This window comes from Pseudonaja textilis, chromosome 1 (assembly GCF_049901715.1).
Source record: "Pseudonaja textilis isolate UNSWEBS1 chromosome 1, rPseTex1.2, whole genome shotgun sequence".
NCBI classification, from domain to species: domain Eukaryota; kingdom Metazoa; phylum Chordata; class Lepidosauria; order Squamata; family Elapidae; genus Pseudonaja; species Pseudonaja textilis.
The window spans coordinates 300,031,452-300,051,438 of record NC_141990.1 but is presented as its reverse complement, the minus strand read 5'-3'; the positions used below and the strand labels follow the sequence as shown (position 1 = coordinate 300,051,438).

At 40.3% G+C, this 19,987-nt stretch overlaps 1 protein-coding gene across 1 annotated transcript; it reads left to right on the top strand.

The window, feature by feature from the left end:
* The first annotated feature begins 4,106 nt into the window (after positions 1-4,106).
* Positions 4,107-17,854, top strand: CKB (creatine kinase B). Its single transcript, XM_026698556.2, has 8 exons — positions 4,107-4,217; positions 5,983-6,196; positions 8,248-8,402; positions 10,006-10,138; positions 11,605-11,776; positions 13,828-13,951; positions 15,448-15,637; positions 17,455-17,854. The coding sequence occupies exons 2-8, from the start codon at positions 6,004-6,006 to the stop codon at positions 17,631-17,633; spliced, it is 1,146 nt and encodes a 381-aa protein (XP_026554341.1). The 5' UTR covers positions 4,107-4,217; positions 5,983-6,003; the 3' UTR covers positions 17,634-17,854.
* The last annotated feature ends 2,133 nt before the right edge of the window (positions 17,855-19,987 follow it).

The following is a 19,987-nucleotide window of genomic DNA, read 5'->3' as shown; positions in this document are numbered from 1 at the left end:
CCTGTCATAACTTAAAAATTGCAAACTTATACATATTCACTCCATGGTACCTTGAATAAGTTCCAGAGATATTGTTGGAGATTTAATTTCTTCTGAATAAAAGAGCACTAAATACTGGTGGTGTTTTTTCAAAATATTTTGTTTACAATTATGCAAGCAGAGTGTAATTAAAAAAAAAACCTAGGAAAATCTAGAGGTTGCGTGATCCAATTGAAGCAACCCGTAAGTTGAGGCAACAGAATGAGAGTCAGGGACCTTTAAAATCCTTAAAACCCTGGCAAATGCACACTCTCTAAGCACTGGTTGGCTTTTTCTGGAAATCAATGGTTTTTTCACTACTATCTTCTGCCAGCAGCAATGAAGACTTTAATAATTGAGTAGAAGAGGAATTTCAGCATCTGTTCTGCTCAAATTACAGAAACATTGTTCTTTTTTAAAATTTATATTAGGCTCCAAGACTCAAGAACAACATAAATATTTTGGGTTAAATCCTGGTCTATTATCCACTGATTAAAATCAATTTATAGTATCACTGCATGCATGTAACTAACTAAGCAATGTTTTTCAAAATGCTGTGATCCACATTTTGGTCACTGTGATTTTCTTTTGCTCATATGAAAAGGAACGTAGTTGCATACTCCAGAACCAAAAACAGTGGTGGGATTCAATATTTTTTTACTACCAATTCTGTGGGTGTGGTTTGGTGGGCATGGCTTGGTGAATGTGGCAGGGAAAGGATACTGTAAAATCTCCATTCCCACCCTACCCCACTAACCTGCTTTCCAGATCCTTTCTCCTGTGCACGGCAACAAAAGAAGACCCATCCGATCAGGTGGAACTCGGAAGGCAGAGAATAGATGGGGGTGGGGCCAGTCAGAGGTGGTATTTGCCAGTTCTCCAAACTACTCAAAATTTCCGCTACCAGTTCTCCAGAACCGGTCAGAACCTGCTGAATACCACCTCTGAAATAACCCCTGTAGCTTTGCTTTAAGAGTGGAATTATGTCTGAAAATTAGGAGGTGAAGTTGCTTGCATCATGAAGAGAAAGACTGCTGTGTGTGTGTGTTCATTCCTGCCTCTTGTAACTGTTGTTGAAGCTCCTGTTGTTGCCCTGGTCCCAAAAGTCCTATAATGTACCTTGATTGCTCTCTCCTTTTTCACAGGCTGCAACCATCACGTGGAATTTTCAACTTCAAGATGGCCTGATCTATTATAATTTATTAAAGGGTTTCATGCTGCTATTCAGCCCTGACTAGGTCCCCACAGCAATTTACATAACATAGAAAAACCAGCAGCAAGTAAGGCAACATTATAACATTTTAATAAGATGAATTAAAGCTTCACTTTTATTTTTAAAAGAAAATTAAGAACCAGTAGAATAAATATTTTTGCTGGCTTATATCCCTATTAATTACCTCCCTTTTACCATGATTTTGCTGAGTAGCTATTAAGGTGCTTCTTATGCTATTATTATTTGGGTTTCTGATTTTCATCTCTACATTAAGTTACATCATAATTGTACACATATTTATTCTGAAATGTGTCTATGGATTGTATTATCATTGAACTAAAAACTACCCAGTTACATTTTAGATTAGTATATTGTAAAAGCTCAGCCAAGGGGTTAAGCTTTAATATAACACAGAAAATTGTGTTGATAAGATATTAGGTACAAAGCCATAACATTTCCCCCCAAATATCTTAGTTAAGACTTGCAAATTTACTAGATTTTGGCTGTGGCCTGTTTCACACAAATTGACTTGAACTGCAACCCATTTTGTTTTGTTTTGTTTTCCTACAGATTAGATAACTAATGTCTCATGAGTTCCCATTCCCTCGGGACCCCACAGTTTCCCATCATTTTCAGCTGAGAAACAGATACTGAATCACAGTTTGAGGGAAAAATTAAATCCTTGAATTCCACACACAACGTAAATCCAGCCACTCAGCAAAAATAAAAATGTTAAGTATGGCTCTTGGCCATTAAAGGTCTATCACTGATTTAGCATGTTGCATCAATTTGGTTAGTGGTTTACTCCTGTGTGAATCTTTTTCTATTTTGAAAGTTTCATCTGTATGTTACTATCTATTGCATATGTTAACTGATTTTAACTTCTCAAAAGGCTAGATATATATTTTTACATAAAGTAGAATAATATCAATAAAATACTCATTGACCCACTGTCATCTCATGCAAGTTGAATTCAGAAGTGGTCATAAGTTGATACTTTTTCTTTGGAATAAGTATAGATGGGTATATTTAAAAAAAAAACTTTTCCTGACCAGTATACTTACTACCTGCAACAATATTTATATCTAAAGTTGACCTTGATAGAGACTATCCCACCTCGGAGGGTTGTTGTGGGGGAAAGAAGAGGAGGAAGGTGTGTTGGAGATATTCACTGCTTATTTGTAAAAATAATAAAAATGGAATATAAACAAACTGTATGCAGCCTTATGTTCAAATACAGTTAAAACTTAAGACTAGAAAATATCTAGTTCAGCCTATTTTTTGACCTGCTTTTTTTCCTCTGGTGTAATTTATTATGCGTGGAAGTCGTAAAATAACAAGGACAAAAAGCTTTGAATGCTTTGAGCAGAGTTCAGACAAGGGCAAAGAGGCTGGATTTTTTTTCTATAGGGAAAACCTGCAAAGGAATTTCTGTTAGGAATAACAAAGATTGGCTGCTTTTCACACAGCATATAAAAAGTTAAAATGTTGTCTGCATTTTTAGCTGAGGAGATGACAGCACCCATGGAGCCCCCAGCAATCTGGAGCTTGTTAAAAAATTATTGCTGAAGGACTTTGTAGCTCTTTTTCTCATTTGCATTTGGCCATCTCTGATAGAATTTCATTTTCTATTTCAATACATTAAAGACAAATAAGCAAAATAAGCATAAGCAAAAAGAGGAAATAAAATTCTGCTCTTGTAAGGCCAAGTCTTCCCAACTATCTTTAGAAATAAATTCAAGAGTTCACCAAATTAAATTTAGGGATGAAGGACTCGTGACATTTGTGATGTTGCTAAACTATAGCATCAGTGTGGCCAATGGCAACATTGCAATTGAATTGTTCTTCAACAGCTGGATGGGCACAGGTTCATTCTAAATGACAAAGACCAATCTTTATAGATTTAAACTATCTTAGACTCACGGTAGGGTTCATCCTGTTGAAATTAACCTCATTTACTCCTAAGTATATTTATTTCCTTTGGTATTAAGACTTGTTATTCAATCAAACATGAAATAGGCTTAGAACTGATTTGCAGAACTCAATTTAGAACAACTGTTTTGGTGCAGCAGTTCTTAGATGTCCCCAGAGCTATATGGGCTGGGAATCTGGGAAGCTACAGTCTCCCTGTGTATCTGCTGAGTAGCAGATAACTCTATGGGAAGTTGCTAAGATAATATATTGCAGAACAATCCTATCAAAAAGCTCTCCGAAGTTGTAACAATTGTCTTGGTTTAGTTTACTATCTGATGAAAATCCAACTAAGCAATGAATCGTGGTTAAACAAAGTATGGCTTAGCACAGCTGTTATATAAATCCAATTGCAGAGAATTTCACAATCAAGCACTAAATCTTTAAAGCTTTTGGTTGTATTTCTCTCCATTGTACTGAAATACTCTTGTATTCATTTTCACTGGATGCAGAAGAAAAAACAGCGAATAAAAGAGCGGGGGGAAAAACACCTTGGTTCAAACAGGTCTGCATCGCATCGACCTGAGAGTTCTCACTCCATCCTTAGGAATAAAACACGTTTGCGGAGGTTTATTCCGAAGCATTGCATCAAGCAGCGGTTTCCCGATTCCCAGGCATGTGGTGTTTCAGTCCCTTTCCGTGAGGGAGGGAGGGTGTGTGTGTGGGAAGCTGGCGACGGCATCCTTCGTATTTCCCCACAGTTAAATGTCTCAAGTGACTCCCCTTTGTTGAAAGCCTTTTGTGGCTGTCCGAGACACCACGGCCGGGGCATCGGACGTTAGGAGGCCCGACAGCAAAGTGGGGGACCACAGTTAGATCTCGAGCAAGGCGAGAAGTTCTTCCCCACCCTTAGAAGCAAATCTCCAATGGAATGAATGGAATATAAATACCAGCCAATAAGCAGCCGGCTTAGGGTGCATATAAAAGGGATGGGAAGGTGGAGGGAAAGGCTTCATTTCAGGCAGGTCTTTCTGGCGGAGCTTTTCCTTTCGCAGTTTCCTCCGAAAGTCTCTCGGTAAGTGCGCAGGGCAAGCGGTGCCGGGCAGCCCCTTTTTTGGCTTCGGATTAGAGCTTGACGTTGGCGAGCTGGACGCCCGGCTCTGCGGCGTCTTCTGAGGAAAAACCCGAGCAGGCATTTTACTGGCACGAAAAGACCAGCATTGTTGTTTCTCTCTCTTTGCGAAGGCGCGTTTCTTGAAGGAAGCATCTCGCCCTGGGGAGAGGAAGGGCGACTCGGGGTCTGCTCTCACGCCGCAACGATTGTAGCTTCTTTCTTGGACCGAGAGAGAGAGAGAAAGAGAAAGAGAAAAAAAAGCGCCACGTCCAGAATGTGGACGTGTCCAAAGGCTTGGAGATAACGCTTCAAATCTTTGCAGGCGTCCTTGGTTGTTGGGTTTTTTTTTTCCCCCAACTCTTTTAAAAAATCCGACTCCTTTCGCTGAGGCGCGATGCTCGGAGGGCTCCGACACTCGCCCTCTTCCCCCCGCGCCCGCCCGCGCGCATGTAGAGGACTTAGGGTTTTTCGCTCAGAGCAATTGGCTCCATTCATCTTGGTTACGTAATGGTGGCCCGTTTCATTTTCGAGGTCGCTGCTTCTCCTGAGGCTGAGATGCCCCCAAGAAAGCGCGTTCCTGGGCAGTGCAGAGGGAGGGAAGGAGGCCGCCTCTTTCTTGCCCTTATAAAGCAGGGCTGCAGGGGAGAGCGGGGGTTCCCTCGCCAGTCTTCGAGAGGGCTACAGAGGGAAGCCAAGTTGCGCCAAGCCAGCGATCCCAACTCCCTGCCGCCTCCCGGCCATTTGCTCCCCCAAGGTAATAATACAGCCTTGCCGGAACTGTCGCGCATCGCAGCTCTCCCGCTCAAGCCAGGCTGCTCTGGCCAAGGAGACCTTCCAGGCTCGAGCAAGCCAAGGGAGAGAGCGCGGGTGGAAGTCAGCTGCGATGCATCGCAGCCAGCGCCCTTCCCCCCCGCTTTTTTTTTTTCGATCCACTTAAAGCCTCCCTCCCGCTTCCCGTGCCTTTTTCCCCCCACTCCGCCGCGGCCGCCACCTGCTCCTTCCGACGCGCTTCTGCCGGAGAGCCGATGGAAAGTCGTAGGTAGATAACAACCCCGCGGCCTTTCCATCTGCGATTGTTTGTGCCAAAGCCCTGCGCATCCCTAACCGGCTTCTCTTCTCTTGCAACAGAGAGGTTAGGTGCCTGGGGCGCGGAACGAGGCAGCCCTGACGAGGGGAAGGCTAGAATTTAAGGCTGCCTGCCTCCTTGGGCTTGCTTTGCAAGGCTCGGCTCTCCCGGCAGCCGGCTCTTCGCAAAGGAACCCGTGGCTGAAAACCCACCGGAAGGGAACTCGGGGTTCTTTCTGTCTTCTGCAGCAAAATGTCTGCTATCCTCGAGGTGAAGGTGACCTCTGGCATCCAGGAAAAAGGGAGGGAGGCGTTCTTAGTAAAGCTTTTAGAAGCTGGGGTGGGGGGGAAGGTAGGTGTCTGGGCTTCCTATTCCTGGTTGGTCAGCCACAGATCAAGCACCTTGACCTTGGCCAAGCCTCTTAGTGTTGGCCCAGCCTGCAGGCCAGCGGTATGGGGAGGAGTTGAGTAATATTTGGCAACCCTCCACAACTGCAGGTGCTATGCAGACAGTGTTGAATTGAGGCAGGTAAGGGAGAGACTGACTGCAAGGTGACCTTGATCCTGACTAGCCTTTTTCTGTATAACTGAAGCTAAAGTTAATACCCTGCAAGAGGCAAAATGATGTTTTCCCTCTCCTCCCCTCACCCCTTTCTCTTAGCTCCTTTCAGACAGGCCAGTTATGCCGTTTTCAAACAGCCACAATCTTTGCAAGATGAATTACTCCGCGGAAGATGAATACCCAGATCTAAGTCTCCATAACAATCACATGGCTTCAGTTCTGACCTTGGAGTTATATTCAAAGCTGAAGGATAAACAGACTTCTACTGGATTTACTGTGGATGATTGTATTCAGACAGGGGTTGACAACCCAGGTAAAGGAAAATGGCTGCTCATTTAATTTCTGTCTGTTCCTTTTTTTAACAAGGGAGTGCTGTGCTGCTTTAGGGAAAAAAAAACACCATCTGTGAGAATCTCCTGGCAACCTTTAAAAAAAAATCCTGCAAAGTGTTTATGCAGAATCTTGATAGCAACAAGAATGGCTTTATTTACTGACAAATACAAATTTATTGATTCCTTCTGCTTATCCCCCCCCCCAAATATTAATGTTGAACGAGAAATTCCCTTCCCCTCCCAGGAAGTCCCAATTCTAAATGAATATAATTTACAACTGTAGTTCTTAAAATGACTCCCTGGTTAAGAAATACAGCTGCTCTTTGGCACATAAAGTAGGAGTAGATCTCAGCAGTGGGGATATTACTGCATTTTTCCTGCTACTCTCTAGCAATATTGAACTGGCACCTTTAATAATTAAAGGTGCCTTCCAATGAGGCCATCCATAGTCAAGTTTCCCCAAAAGCCATGTAGCTGATGTTCTAACCCTGAATCTGAGCTAGAAATTGTGAATCCTTTTCCTTGTAAGCTGTTATTCAGTCTGGGGTTGATAATCCTGCCAAAGCCTTGAGCCGGTGAACTGGCTAATGAAGATACAGGCTTTTGGCATGAAATTGGCTGTGGCCACAGAAATGCAAAATGGCTGAAACAAGCCTGGTTTAGATGAAATGCTTGTTAGTTGAGGTTAATTGTAGTATGTAATGGAGCTTTTTAGAATGGCTTTTTATGCCCTTTATGCCTTGGAAACCTCCTTTAGAACTGTTAGATGTGATGAAGGGAGGACCATTAACTTCTCCTAGCCATTAACAAACGGGTTGAATTAATTGAAGTCTCTCTGGCTAATAGTTACAATGACTACTTCTAGAAATAGACTGCTGAGTACACGTTAATCCAAACAATAGTGATAAATAGAGCCCCTGTGCTCTACAGTCTTATGTTTCAGAGATAACTGTAGTCTTGACATCCTGTTCGCAAGTTTTATGGAGGCACCTGGGTATCATTTGTTGTGGACTGGATACAAAATTTGCAATGTTATAAAAAGTTTGGGCACCAGTGACTGATAAATTATAATTTGATAATGATCTCTAATGAAAATGTATATGTCCTCAGAGATGCTTAGTCTCTATGTGATAATGAGAGTGAGATGGATGGTATCTAAATTTGATAAATAACAATTGCATTCAATTTTAGTGATTTCTGAGCATTAGGCATTTGAGTTCCAGGCAACTTTCCTATAGGCCTGATAGAAATTGATCCATTAAGGGATGGCCTTGCCAGAGAAATATCTGGCTTATTATGAAGTTGATTTGTGATTTTTTTTTCAGACACTGATTACGGTCTTCCTCAACCTGGTAACTTCTAGACATTATACTTTACAATGCCCATGGGAACCACTGGCTAGCAGATTAAGGACAATGGTAGTTTTGCAGTTCTGAGGGTTGGCAGGTTAGATAAATTAGCCCTGCTTGAAACCTCAGAATTTAAAAATCTAAATAAGATTTCACTGGTGAGAAAATAATGAGTTGCCTTCACCCCATTTTGGTGCTGATTTCCCTGTGATTGTATTTTGCAAAAGTCTGTGTTTCAGAATGGATTTTGCCCAAAAGAACCCTCCCCACTTTGTAATGTGTGCTGGCTGTAGAATTTGGACTGCCTGTGTAGATAACATTTGATACCTACACAGAAAATATATAGTTCTATGTATTTTTATAATATTAATAAAACACAGATTAATGGAAACTAAGGTTTTAAGGTTGCCTAATTCTGGAGCATTCAGCGTAAACTAAATATTCAAAGCAAATATTTACTTTCAACACACGTACACACTTTTTAAATGTGCTGCGTTCACACAAACCTATGAACAAACTATAAAGTCTAACTGAACAGAGAACTCACAGTGTATCAAAGTCTTTATACCTTTTAAAGCTAACGACATACAAAATCTAATGTGTTTGAGTGGAAATGCCAAATGCTAGAATGGAACCGAAGCATTATCCAAACCAAAGCTCTTCTGGCTTGTTAATTCCTGTAGGCCATCCCTATATTAAGACAGTGGGATGCGTAGCTGGTGATGAGGACTCGTATGTCACATTCTGTGACCTCTTTGACCCAGTTATTGAAGATCGACACGGAGGCTACAAACCTACGGATCAACATAAGACTGACTTGAATCCTGATAACCTGAAGGTAGGGAAGTCTTTTAAAAAGAAGCAGATACTTATGAGGGGGTCCCTGTTTCTCTCTGAACTTGTTTTCTTACAGATGTTTCATTACCCGAACTAGGTAACACCAGTCAACTGGTCAACTAGTACTGATGATACTATCTAGTTAGGATCATGAAACATCTGCAAGAAAACAAGCAAGCTCAGAGAGCTCCAGAGACCCCTCATTTAAACCCGAGCTACAAATATTCTCCTTTATTGGCAAATATTTATTAACAGATTTTTAACTTATTCTTTTGATGCTGTACTTTCTGATTCACACCTGGTAGGCATGTTAAAAACTACCCATTGGTAGCTTCCTTAACCTAGAATTGTTTCTGCAGCAATAGGATATGTTTACGGAGTGACATTTATGAAGGCTGCAATCTGTATTGCCAGTTTCAAAATTTTAATCGATTCCTGTTGCTAAAGAGTTTTAATAGAAATTGCACAGGTATGTTTAGGATTAGCTTGGGCCTCACTATTAGGTTTCTTTCTCATGTGTAGAAAGATATTCTTCAGGAGAGAATTTTTGTCTGTACTCTGAACATTCATTTAGAATCTTTTGGACAATAAGCATGATAAATTGACTTGTTTAGTCCTTTATGCCTTAGCAGTGGAGATGGATAAATCGCTTCCATCATGGAATATAGGATTGAAGAGCACTCTATCACTAGACTGTCACTATAAAAAATAACTGGCCATGGCTAGTGAGAAGAGCTTCCTATTTGTGGAAGAAAATCGTCTTTATGTTGGAGAGATTAATGAACTGATGCTCCAATTTTCTTCCAGTGCCCTCCAAATGTATTAGACTCAATTCAAGGACAGGTAAAGGACTAATAGTAATGAAGCAAATTGAAACTTTACCTGTTTTCAAGCCTCTGTAGCAGAAGAATGGCATATGTTTGGGCTCTAAAGTAAGCCCTTGATTGCCAGTATCCCATTTCCAGGATGGAGATCTCGTCCAAAAATGGGCTTTTCTCAACAATATCTTACACTTCTTTATAAGAATGACAAGAGTTGGCTTAAAATGCTTCTTTCAGCATAAGTACTGACCTTGCTTAATACATCTTCTAGGGAAATTATGGAATGGTGCTGTTCATCAGCAAGGCGGCTGTCATAAAACGTTGGAAGTGGAAGCAGTTAGGAACTGGGCATTGGCTGCCATTTGTACAGCCATGTCAATCAATCAGAACAGAGCTGGAAGGGTCCTTGGAGGTCTTCTAGTCCAGCCCCCTGCTCAAGCAGGAGACTATATACCATTTCAGACAAGCGACTGTCCAATTTCCTCTTAAAAACTTCCAGTGATGAAGCACCCACAATTTCTGGAGGCAAGCTGTTCCACTGGTTAATTGTCCCCACTGTTAGGAAGTTTCTCCTTAATTCCAGGTTGCTTCTCTCCTTGATTAAATTTTAATTAAAGGGTATGGAAGGACAATGAAAATACAGAACTAAGATTTAATATCACTGGCATTTAAATATAATGTGCACCATGTAACTCTGAATTTGCCTTTCATTTGCAGAGTAAGTCTAGATGGAATTAGCTGTTGGGTCTCTTACTACTATGATGAAGCTCTTTCCTTTTATAGGGTGGCGATGATTTGGACCCCAACTATGTTCTGAGTTCACGTGTCCGAACTGGTAGGAGCATCCGTGGCTTCTGTCTGCCCCCCCACTGTAGCAGAGGCGAGAGACGTGCAATTGAAAAACTTTCTGTGGAAGGTAAAATTCAGCATTGCTTGTGTACAAACCCCCCAAGCAAGTAGAATTGGTTTTAGTCCTGATGGTAATTTGATAATCAAAAGGAACAAGTAGATATAAAATAGGGTAGAATTACCCTTGCCTTTTGCATTGTTGGTAGTCCTTAACTTACAACTGTTTGTTAACAATGGACTAGAATTAAGATGGCCACCCAAATGATGTTTTATGGCCCGTAAAGCACATCTGGACATCACAAAATGTTGTCCCAGCACTCCTGCTGAGAGGACTCCCTCTAGCTCTGGGGGGGGCTGGCTGAAAGGGAGCTGCCTCCTGAGAGGAACTGATCTCCTTTAATGGGATGCAGAAATCCTACCGATTTCAGCCCCATCTTTGCATACCACCAAAGGAATTATCTTCTGTGCATGGAGGGGAACTGCACTGCTTTGGCAGGCAGATCCTTCAGCCAGAAACAAGATGGAGCTGAAAGCCAAGCAGAGGGCATGGTAAGATAAGAAGCATGAGATGCCCCAGATGAGTGAGTGAGGCCCAGTTCATAAGACATGTAAGTATCTCTCTACTTGGGTTGAAAACCCTGCTTGGATATGGGCGGGGAGGATTCTCAGCTCCTGAGCAGTGTCTCCCAGGACTTCCCTATTCCCCTTCCCTATTCCCCAACACATTCCTTACCTGGGATCTGATCTACTTAATGATCTGTGCAAAAAATAATCACAGCCATGAGTGTTGGGATTGCAGTCATTGTACAAAAGCAGTCATGTGGGCAGTCAGTCACATGATATCTCACTTAATTGCTTCACTCAACAACCAAGATTTTGGTCCCAATTGTCATAAATCGAGGACTATCTGATTTGTTTAATTAGATGCTTGGTGAGTATGATTGAACTATCTCTTTGAGTGTTTCATGTTAGACTCCTTTTGTGCCAGCTAGAAAGCTGTACCATGCCTGTAGCTCAATGCACCTTTGAAGTCTTGCCTGCAGCAGAAAATTGAACAGTAGTTACTCTGCTTCCCTTGCATTTATTCAAGTGAATGCAAGGGAAACAGAGTAACCACAGTTAACAACTCCTCCTGTTTTTGCAGTGTTTTCATGTGTGGAGCTTTAAACACTGTGTTGCAGCCACCATCTTGACATGAGTGTGCTTTGCAGATAACTCTGCTGGAAGATGTTCCTGAAAACAAACACTACTTTAGGGGTACCCAATAACTGCATGTTAATTAATGGAGCAGCTAAAAAGCAGGTACATTGAATGAAGGGTGCATTCTTCCTCCCATTCCTGCCTCAAGACTCTGGAAAACAGCCAGTGCCTTGCTCTGCTAGAAAATTGTTAAAAGTTAGCATGCCAGGCTGAAGCTAGCCTTTTTGCTCTCTTTGGCATAATGAATGTTAGGCCAGAAGAATATGCATATTCTATTAAATAACTCATTTAAAACAATCTCAATGCTTACAATCCTTGCTATTCTTCCTTCAGCTTTGGCCAGCCTGGAAGGGGATTTCAGTGGGAAGTATTATGCTTTGAAGAATTTGACAGATGCCGAACAACAACAGCTCATTGATGATCACTTCCTTTTCGATAAACCCGTTTCCCCTTTGCTCTTGGCTTCTGGAATGGCCCGTGACTGGCCTGATGGAAGGGGGATCTGGTGAGTGTTGCCAGGCAAAGTTGCATCTTGAATATTAAGACATTCATTTAAGCTTGATATTGTGATTTATAAATTCTTATAGCCATCCGGTTGTGGCTTATTCAATAAAGGTGGCTTCACGACATTGTGGATTACAACTACATGTGAAACTGGTCAGTGAGTTGATCAGCAACATGTATAATTTAACGTATTAGAGACTTGCTGGAAGACAGAAGCTCTTTTAACTTAAGCTCATGTTACCTAACAGATACACTCGTTCTGCAGAATTAACTTGGATTCTTTCTCCTGACCCAAACTTTTTTCTGATAAAATTGGGTTTTTTTAATTAAATAAAAATCCTAGCAGTGCAAAATAATATATACTTGTCACACTAACTTGGCATTAACCAAAGAAGTTAAAGACATGATATAAGGAAACATAATTAAAGCTAGCTTATATTAACATCATTAATTATTTCTCTTCTTGCCTTCCTGTCCTTGTAAAACAATCCTTGCTTTCATGCTGCGCTTTTGTTCTTTAAACTTCCTACCTGATGCTTTCTCAAGACCTCATTTATTCTATCCCACCAGGACTTTTTCAGGTTCTTTACCCTAATCTGTTTGTTCATTCTTCTCACATTTGTTTTCCAGTTCAGGTTTCATTAATTCCCTCACCATATTTTTTTTTTTGTGCCAGACATTCATTCAGTATTAAATTCAAATCATTCAGCATCTATTCTCATATTTTGATCTTTTAATTTACTTATCTTGATCTCTCTGGTTACATTTGCAAATATCTGTGCTCTCCATATCCTTTACACATATGTCTCTCAACCTCATTTTCTGCAACACTAATTTTTCTTATATGCATTATCCTACCCATACATCCAGGTCACTTAGAAGAATATTTCTTCTGCCTGGATGAAATGAATTCAAAAATTTTATAGTTTTGTTTTCCAAAATTTATACCTGGTTTTTCCCAACATATTTCATACTTAGATTTCAGTTGTTTCATTTACAGTTAATGTATACTTTCATTTGTTGTATGTATTCATTAATTCCTAATGGATTGGTTTTACATTCTGATGAAAAAAATTGGTTGATGGCTAACTGTTCTTGGGTAGTGTAACATTCCAAGGAGCCATGGTGGCACAGTGGTTGGAATGTAATACTGTAGGCTAATTCTGCTGATTGCCAGGGGTTTGATTCTCACCAGCTGAAGGTTGATTCAGCTTGCTGTCCTTCCAAGGTCGATAAAATGATCCAGATATGCTAACTCTGTAAACCACTTAGAGAGGACTGTAAAACACTATGAAGCAGTATATAAGTCTAAGTTCTATTGCTATTTCTATACTGCACTATTGGTACACCCATTTCTGAACAAATACATGATTGTAGTGAGTGCAGATTTCCCATTTATAGTTATGTGCTTGGAAGTGCTTGGTATATTTTGTTAATCTACTAGGCAACCTGTGCCCTATTGGATCAGTGTTTCAGAGATATTTCCTTATCTTTCAGAGAAACAGAATGATCAAGGGTGGGCAAAAATGCAGTGGGCACAGGAGTGACTTCTGAATTCCTGCTAGCTTCCCCATTGAGATTCCTAGTGGGAATCTAGCAAGAAGTATTTGAAATCCCCTTCCCTTCTACCAAGCAGGTGGCTGCCGTTGGGTGGGGAAAGAAGCAAGGGATTGCAAAGCTGGCTGGGAAGCTGTCATAGGACAATGAAAATGAAGATCACATGACTGCAGCAGCAGCTCAGCAGCCACTAATAACACTGAAGTAGCCACAACTTCCCCAAATTTCATTGTCTTGGGAGTCATGAGCCCTGGTTTTGGAGGGATTTGAGGTATCTTGGTTCAAAAATTATTCCCTGTGATGTAGCATTTTGCTCAGTTAGAGGTCGTAGCAATGGGTATACAGTAGCCATAGTAGCAATATACAGATATGGCTACAGCAGAGTAATGGTATGAGCTCAATCAGAAGCTATAGAACATCATTTGGAAGCTTTTTGGTATGTAAACTTATATATGTTTATGCTTGAGATAAAGGAGTCTTCTTTTGTCTTCTTAGGCATAATGACAATAAGACTTTCCTTGTGTGGATCAATGAGGAAGATCACCTTAGAATTATTTCCATGCAAAAAGGTGGAAATATGAAAGAGGTTTTCGCTCGCTTCTGTTCCGGGCTAACGCAGGTAAATATAATTGGTAATGGAAGCACGTAGACTTTGCCCAGGGATCCAAGCTGATGCAGCCTTCTCTACAATATCCAATTCAAAAGTGCTGATTTAAATACAACACAGACTTTAGGACAAACATATCAGGATATAGTGATAATGGTTTCAAAGTATCTGTTTAGGCAAAAGTAGCGGTACAGTGAGCTTGAAAGTAAAAATGTGCATCCTTCCTGCCCCAGAAACTTCTTGGATATCACTCTCCCTGTTTATTGAAGGAATAGTGGTCAAATAATAGTGATATATAATATATATTATGCCTCTGGCCAGAAATCTTAAATACTTGCAGATTTAAGGCATTCTCTAACTCAGTTGCCTGTCTTGTACTAACAGATAGTTATATGCAACTTCAGAAATGAGTTTCCAAGAGCAGAGAGGGCCAGTCCCAGCATGTCTCCAGTCCCCACAGAGCTTATAATGAGGTTTGGCCATTGCTTGTTCTAACATTTCTAACCGGAAGGTATCTATGCTGTGGTATGCTACCATAGTTGAGATGGGGGGGGGGGGGAGTCTCTTTAATTATTTGTAACCTATACAGTAACTTTGTAAATTCTCTGAGCAAATTCTTTAGGCATTAGGGTGCCTAAAATGGTAATATGTTTCTAAGCAGTAAAGAAATAGCAATCAGCGCATCACAGAAAGAATAAAAAGTCCATCTTTCATTCATTTAAGATGAAAGTATATATTAGCCCCATCCATCTATTAGGGATAAAACAAGCTGTATATTGTATTTGCTTTGTGGGGGGGAGAAGGACTCTGCTTACTTTCTAGTGGTATACTGGGAACTGCATTTCAGCAAATGGACAGAGAGAAAGAAGGAGAAATAGTATTTTTGCTTATTTAAATTCTGAAACAGAAAGTGATGTAATTTACTTCCCATATATATACTTTATATGGCATACATGATACTGCATATTAAAGGAACTCCATTTTGGTGGCAGTCTTTGAATCAACTCTGCAGATTGCACCAAAGATTTAGGGTCTTCATATAACATGGAGACCTTAATTTGGCCCGTCCTATGCCAATAATGTTGCTTTTCATCAAGCTGAGATTATACTTTGGAGAAATACAGAGTGGAAAACCTACTTTGCATGAAGAACCTTGCGGCATGTCTTGCTCTTATAGTGCAGACTTTATCTCTTCTTCCACTTTTATGTTTGGGAACTGAAAGAACTAAACTACCTTCATACAATAAAGCAAGGGGGCAACAATCTCATCCAGCAATATTTTATGTGATCATGACAATCCCACTGCTGAGCCACTGATTGTTGCATGACAAAGCCAAAGATTCAATTAATTTTACCTGGAAATAATATGATGGTCATACTTTATTTAACATTGGAATCTGTAGGTATGTTAAAAATTGTGTTGTTGACCTTGAAAGATCTCTTTCAGTTTTCTTCAGCTTGTGAAATGAAGAATGAAGTTCTTTATAACTATCTGCATTTCTCTCTAGCTTGAAACACTCTTCAAATCTCAAAACTATGAATTTATGTGGAATTCCCATCTGGGATACATCTTGACTTGCCCATCCAACCTTGGCACAGGTCTTCGGGCGGGAGTTCATGTTAAATTGCCGAATCTTAGCAAACATGAGAAATTTGGAGATATCCTCAAGAGGCTGAGGCTGCAGAAACGTGGTACAGGTGAGGAAGGAAGCATGGATGGTGCTTGTTTCATTTGTTTGAAATCATTCTGTCAAGAACTCATGAGCCAGATTATGGTGAATGATAATGATAAACATACAATTAAACCCTTTTAAACAACTTCTGAGAGGCATTTTAAAACATAACCAAACACAGTTTAAACAAAGTGGTTGGGGAAAGGTCATAATACAAACAAATGAGTCTTTGATACAGATTTTTAAAATATTCTCTTTCAATCTAACTTTTGTATGCAGGGAATTTTTTTCATGTAAAAACTATTATACAAGATCCTAACATCACTTTGAATTATAATCAGTTTCTTCTCTCTCAACAATGAGAATTTGGCTTTGGGTAATATCTCTAATTCTGAAAAAATGTCATACCTCTATCTGTATTTAAGAAATATTTCTGCCCTCCAGTTGGTAAATGCCATATTACTGATACTTATTCAGCAGAGCCAAGATATTAATAGTTAAGCGCAGATTGTCCTAAAATCTCCAACAGCCCTCAGCTTTGAAGTCTTAACAGACATGAGGCAGACTTTTACAAAAAGAATTTTGATATGCTTGCTAATTCTGGGGATTTTGTAGCCCTAATATATCTGGTAATGTATAGCTGCCCAAATAAATTTGCTCTCTGAGTCCATGGGGCTGAATCCCCACTTAAGACAGGAAGATGGGTTTTTTGCCTTCCTGAGTTGGCAGTAGGAGCACTGCTGATCACACTAGTTAGGCATCATTCTGAGGAGGATCTGCCTATTAACTATCTCCCTATACCTAGTTTGTCAAGAGTAAAAAAACAAAAATAAGATAGCAGTCCAGGGGGATTCACCTGCTTTTGCCAAAGGCCTTGAAGAAAAGACAGGGCTCGAAGCCCCATTGAAACACTAGTAGAGTGGGAACCATCTAGATCTTGGGGGCAACCTTATTATGCAGGGCAAGTGCTACAAAGCTTCTGGCATCCTGATACAGTTTAATTGAATGAATCTAATCCTAACCCCAGCCAGATTAAATTAGCCAGGCAGATGGTAAGCAGTGGTATCAAAGGTAAGCTGTCCTCCAGGCAACCAGGCTCTCTATGCCATGTTGTGAGGTAGCTCACAAACTACATATTCAGGCAGCCTCCCTGGGTTCTTTCACAGTGCCCATCATTCCGAGAAATCACTGAGTGATGCATAAAGGGCAGCTGTTTAGGACTGGACCTCAGAACTGCTATGGAGAACCAAATACTTCAGGCAAAGTGAAACAGCTCTGCTGGTGGTAGATTGTGAGAATACAGGAAAAGGGAATGTGACCCAATTTATGGTGTTGCATTCTGCCTCGTAGCAGGGATGACCCTATGTAGCAAGTAGAGTCTACTCAAAAAACATAAAGGCTGACTTTCCAAGACACAGGGGTATATTGTTGTGGCGATGAGGTCTAGTCTAAGGCAGCTTAGTTTTGATGTCTGATACTTCAAAGGCATGGCCTAAATGATATGACTCCCTTAGGGTCTGATAGTCACATGCACAATTCACTTCTGGAATTTAGGAAATACATGCTGCTTTTCCTTACTAGAAGTTGTTTGAAAGGAGGCACATCCACATAAGCAATTTAATGGGATCAGCTTGTGATCTTAAGACAATCCTGCAGAATTTTAAAGGTAAACATGTTGACTGGATGGTTGTAAAACAGCGCTGTTCAAACATGCTGGAATAAGAAGTGTGTGTGTGTGTGTGTATTGTAATTATTTGAATTCTGATCCTAATGTAACAATATATTCACTGTATCGTAGAGCTTTCAATTTGGGTTCCTCACTTCTGTTTTGGTTTGTTTTAGGTGGTGTGGACACAGCAGCTGTGGGGGGAGTATTTGATATCTCCAACGCTGACCGTCTGGGATTCTCTGAAGTAGAGCTGGTGCAGATGGTAGTGGATGGAGTAAAGCTGCTGATTGAAATGGAGAAATGCCTTGAAAAGGGCCAGTGCATTAATAATATGATCCCAGCTCAGAAATGAAAAGCACTTTAATGTTCTAGCTCCTCATGCTTCTTCCTAACTTATTGGATGAATTATACACACAAAATAAAATGACACTCTGATCAAAATCATGGAGTCAAAAGAGATTTACCCACTTAGTAACATTGTAGAAAGTCTTCCATCCACATGTGTTAGAGTTTATTTTTTTGATGGCTGAAATATCACTGAGAAACTGAAATAAAACATCATTTGCCCTGAAAGGTCTCTTGATTTTGTTACTGGGTTAAAAAAGAATGATGGGGTAGCTAAAGCTACAATCTTACAGCTGTCTTAAAGCTGCTCCTATAGCTATAGCAAGATTCTAAGCAGTAGCACAGACTAAGCGTTAAGTCAACTGAGTGGACCAATGCCTATAGTGAGAGAGCTGTTTTAAAAAAAACTTGATGTGTGGACTTAAATTTCCAGAATTTCCTAGTCAGCATGTATATCTTAAGAATTCTGCAGGATAATCTTAGGATCATGAAAACATCTGTGGTATTTCTGTGTGGAGTTGCTGTTTTGGTCTATTTCCAATCAGAAAATGTTTATCATAGAAGGGTGAAGGTTTCTCACCATAAGGCCTATCTCTTGTCCGTTAGACAAGTTCATGCCAAAGGTAGGTCTTTTAAAAACACCTTACCTATTTTTCTTATTACTCTCCACCCCGCCACAGGATGGACACCATGTATGCCACATGTTTATCCAGTATCCTTTCACTCAGTGCCTAGTCCCAGTATAGAGGTGGGGGAGAGGAGTAGGAGAAATAGCTCCTGTCTACATCCCTTAAAGCAAATGCTTTTTTTGTAGTCCTGTGTCTTCCAAAATACTTTCTGGAGATAAGATTCAAATGTTGGACAAACTTAGTATTCATATTGGTGAGCTGAGAAGGGGATGAGGCCTAAACTCGTGCAACCAGTTTACTAAATGATTATATGAATAGTGTTTATTTGTTACATTTGTATTTGCTGCCTATCTCATTGTGGATGTATTTCATAAGCATATCGATAGCTGCTGGATTTGTCTTCCAACTATTTTCTATTTCTTGCTCATGTCTAATGAGCGCCAAGGGATTGACTTTTAACAAAGATGGTGCAATTATGTCATGGAACGTTGCTGATAGTTCTTGGGAGTATTTCTCCCACCCACCCACCCTGTTTTTGGTGTCACTTGGAAGAAATTCTGAGTGATAATAGGATGGATTGCTCAAGTGCTCAAATGGGTCAGAAGGGATGCTGTAAAGGCCCATGGCTGATACAAGAGTTCCAAAGAAGTCAAATTAATTAAAAAGTGCACCAGTCCAAGCCTTGTATCTTTTACACTGGATCCACTTAAACCCTTAAGAAGATTCCACCTGGCTTCCATTTTTGACACCCAGTTCCACATTATTTTGCTTTTTCCCCCCCACAGAAGCTTAGTTTATATGGATTGCCATGCTTCCTCAATTGCTCACGGTCTAGTTTGTAAGCACTTGAAAAGTTAGCACATAATGTTGGATCATTGTTTTTACTACAAATCTCTCTTTAATCCTAGTAATACTAGTCTTTTCCAGCATGTTTCCCCACCAGAGCTATAAAGTTCCACTCTTAAGGATTCTCTTTCACGATCATACTAGCAAGTAATTCTGAGAATTGAAGTCCATATAACTGAACACATCAAGATTGGGAAAATTATGTCAGAGCAGAATTGGTCAGATGCTCACCCATCCATCTTAAAGGCAATGGGATTATGGGATATACTGCTTCTAAACATGGAGGTTTCATAGAATTATCATGACTTTAGATCTGCCCTACATCTTGAGGGAACATGCATTCACTGACATATCAATGCAATGATACTACTCAGACATGGGCAACAATGATCTCCACATCTGCTAATTAGAAGAATGAATATTTTTATAGGAACAAATCAAGAAGATACATATGAGTCATGAATTTTGGTCCTTATTTTAATCCAGGAGAAAAATGCCTAGATATTGACTTTTAGTGGTTCCTGAAAGCTATAGTAGTTTCTGGAACTTAAGGGTTGCTTCTGAAAGGTACTTCTTAATTCCTCTAGTACTTTTACCCAATACTGTCTCACAGAGAAAGATTTCTAATTAAGGGACAATGCATCTTACGTTGCACCAACAATCTTAAGTGTTTAATCCCAAAGGTGCTTTTTGAAAGGTGCTTTTTCATTTGCACCATTCAGGAAACCCTGAAGACACAGATAAACCTCCAGGTGGCTTTAACAACTTGGTAAAAGAATGCAAATGACCAGCTGTCTGCAAGGAGTATAAATTCCCCACCATCCAGATAGACCTGAAGACATTTTTTAGATGGAAAGTGAAACATATTCGAAGAAAAACCAGAAAA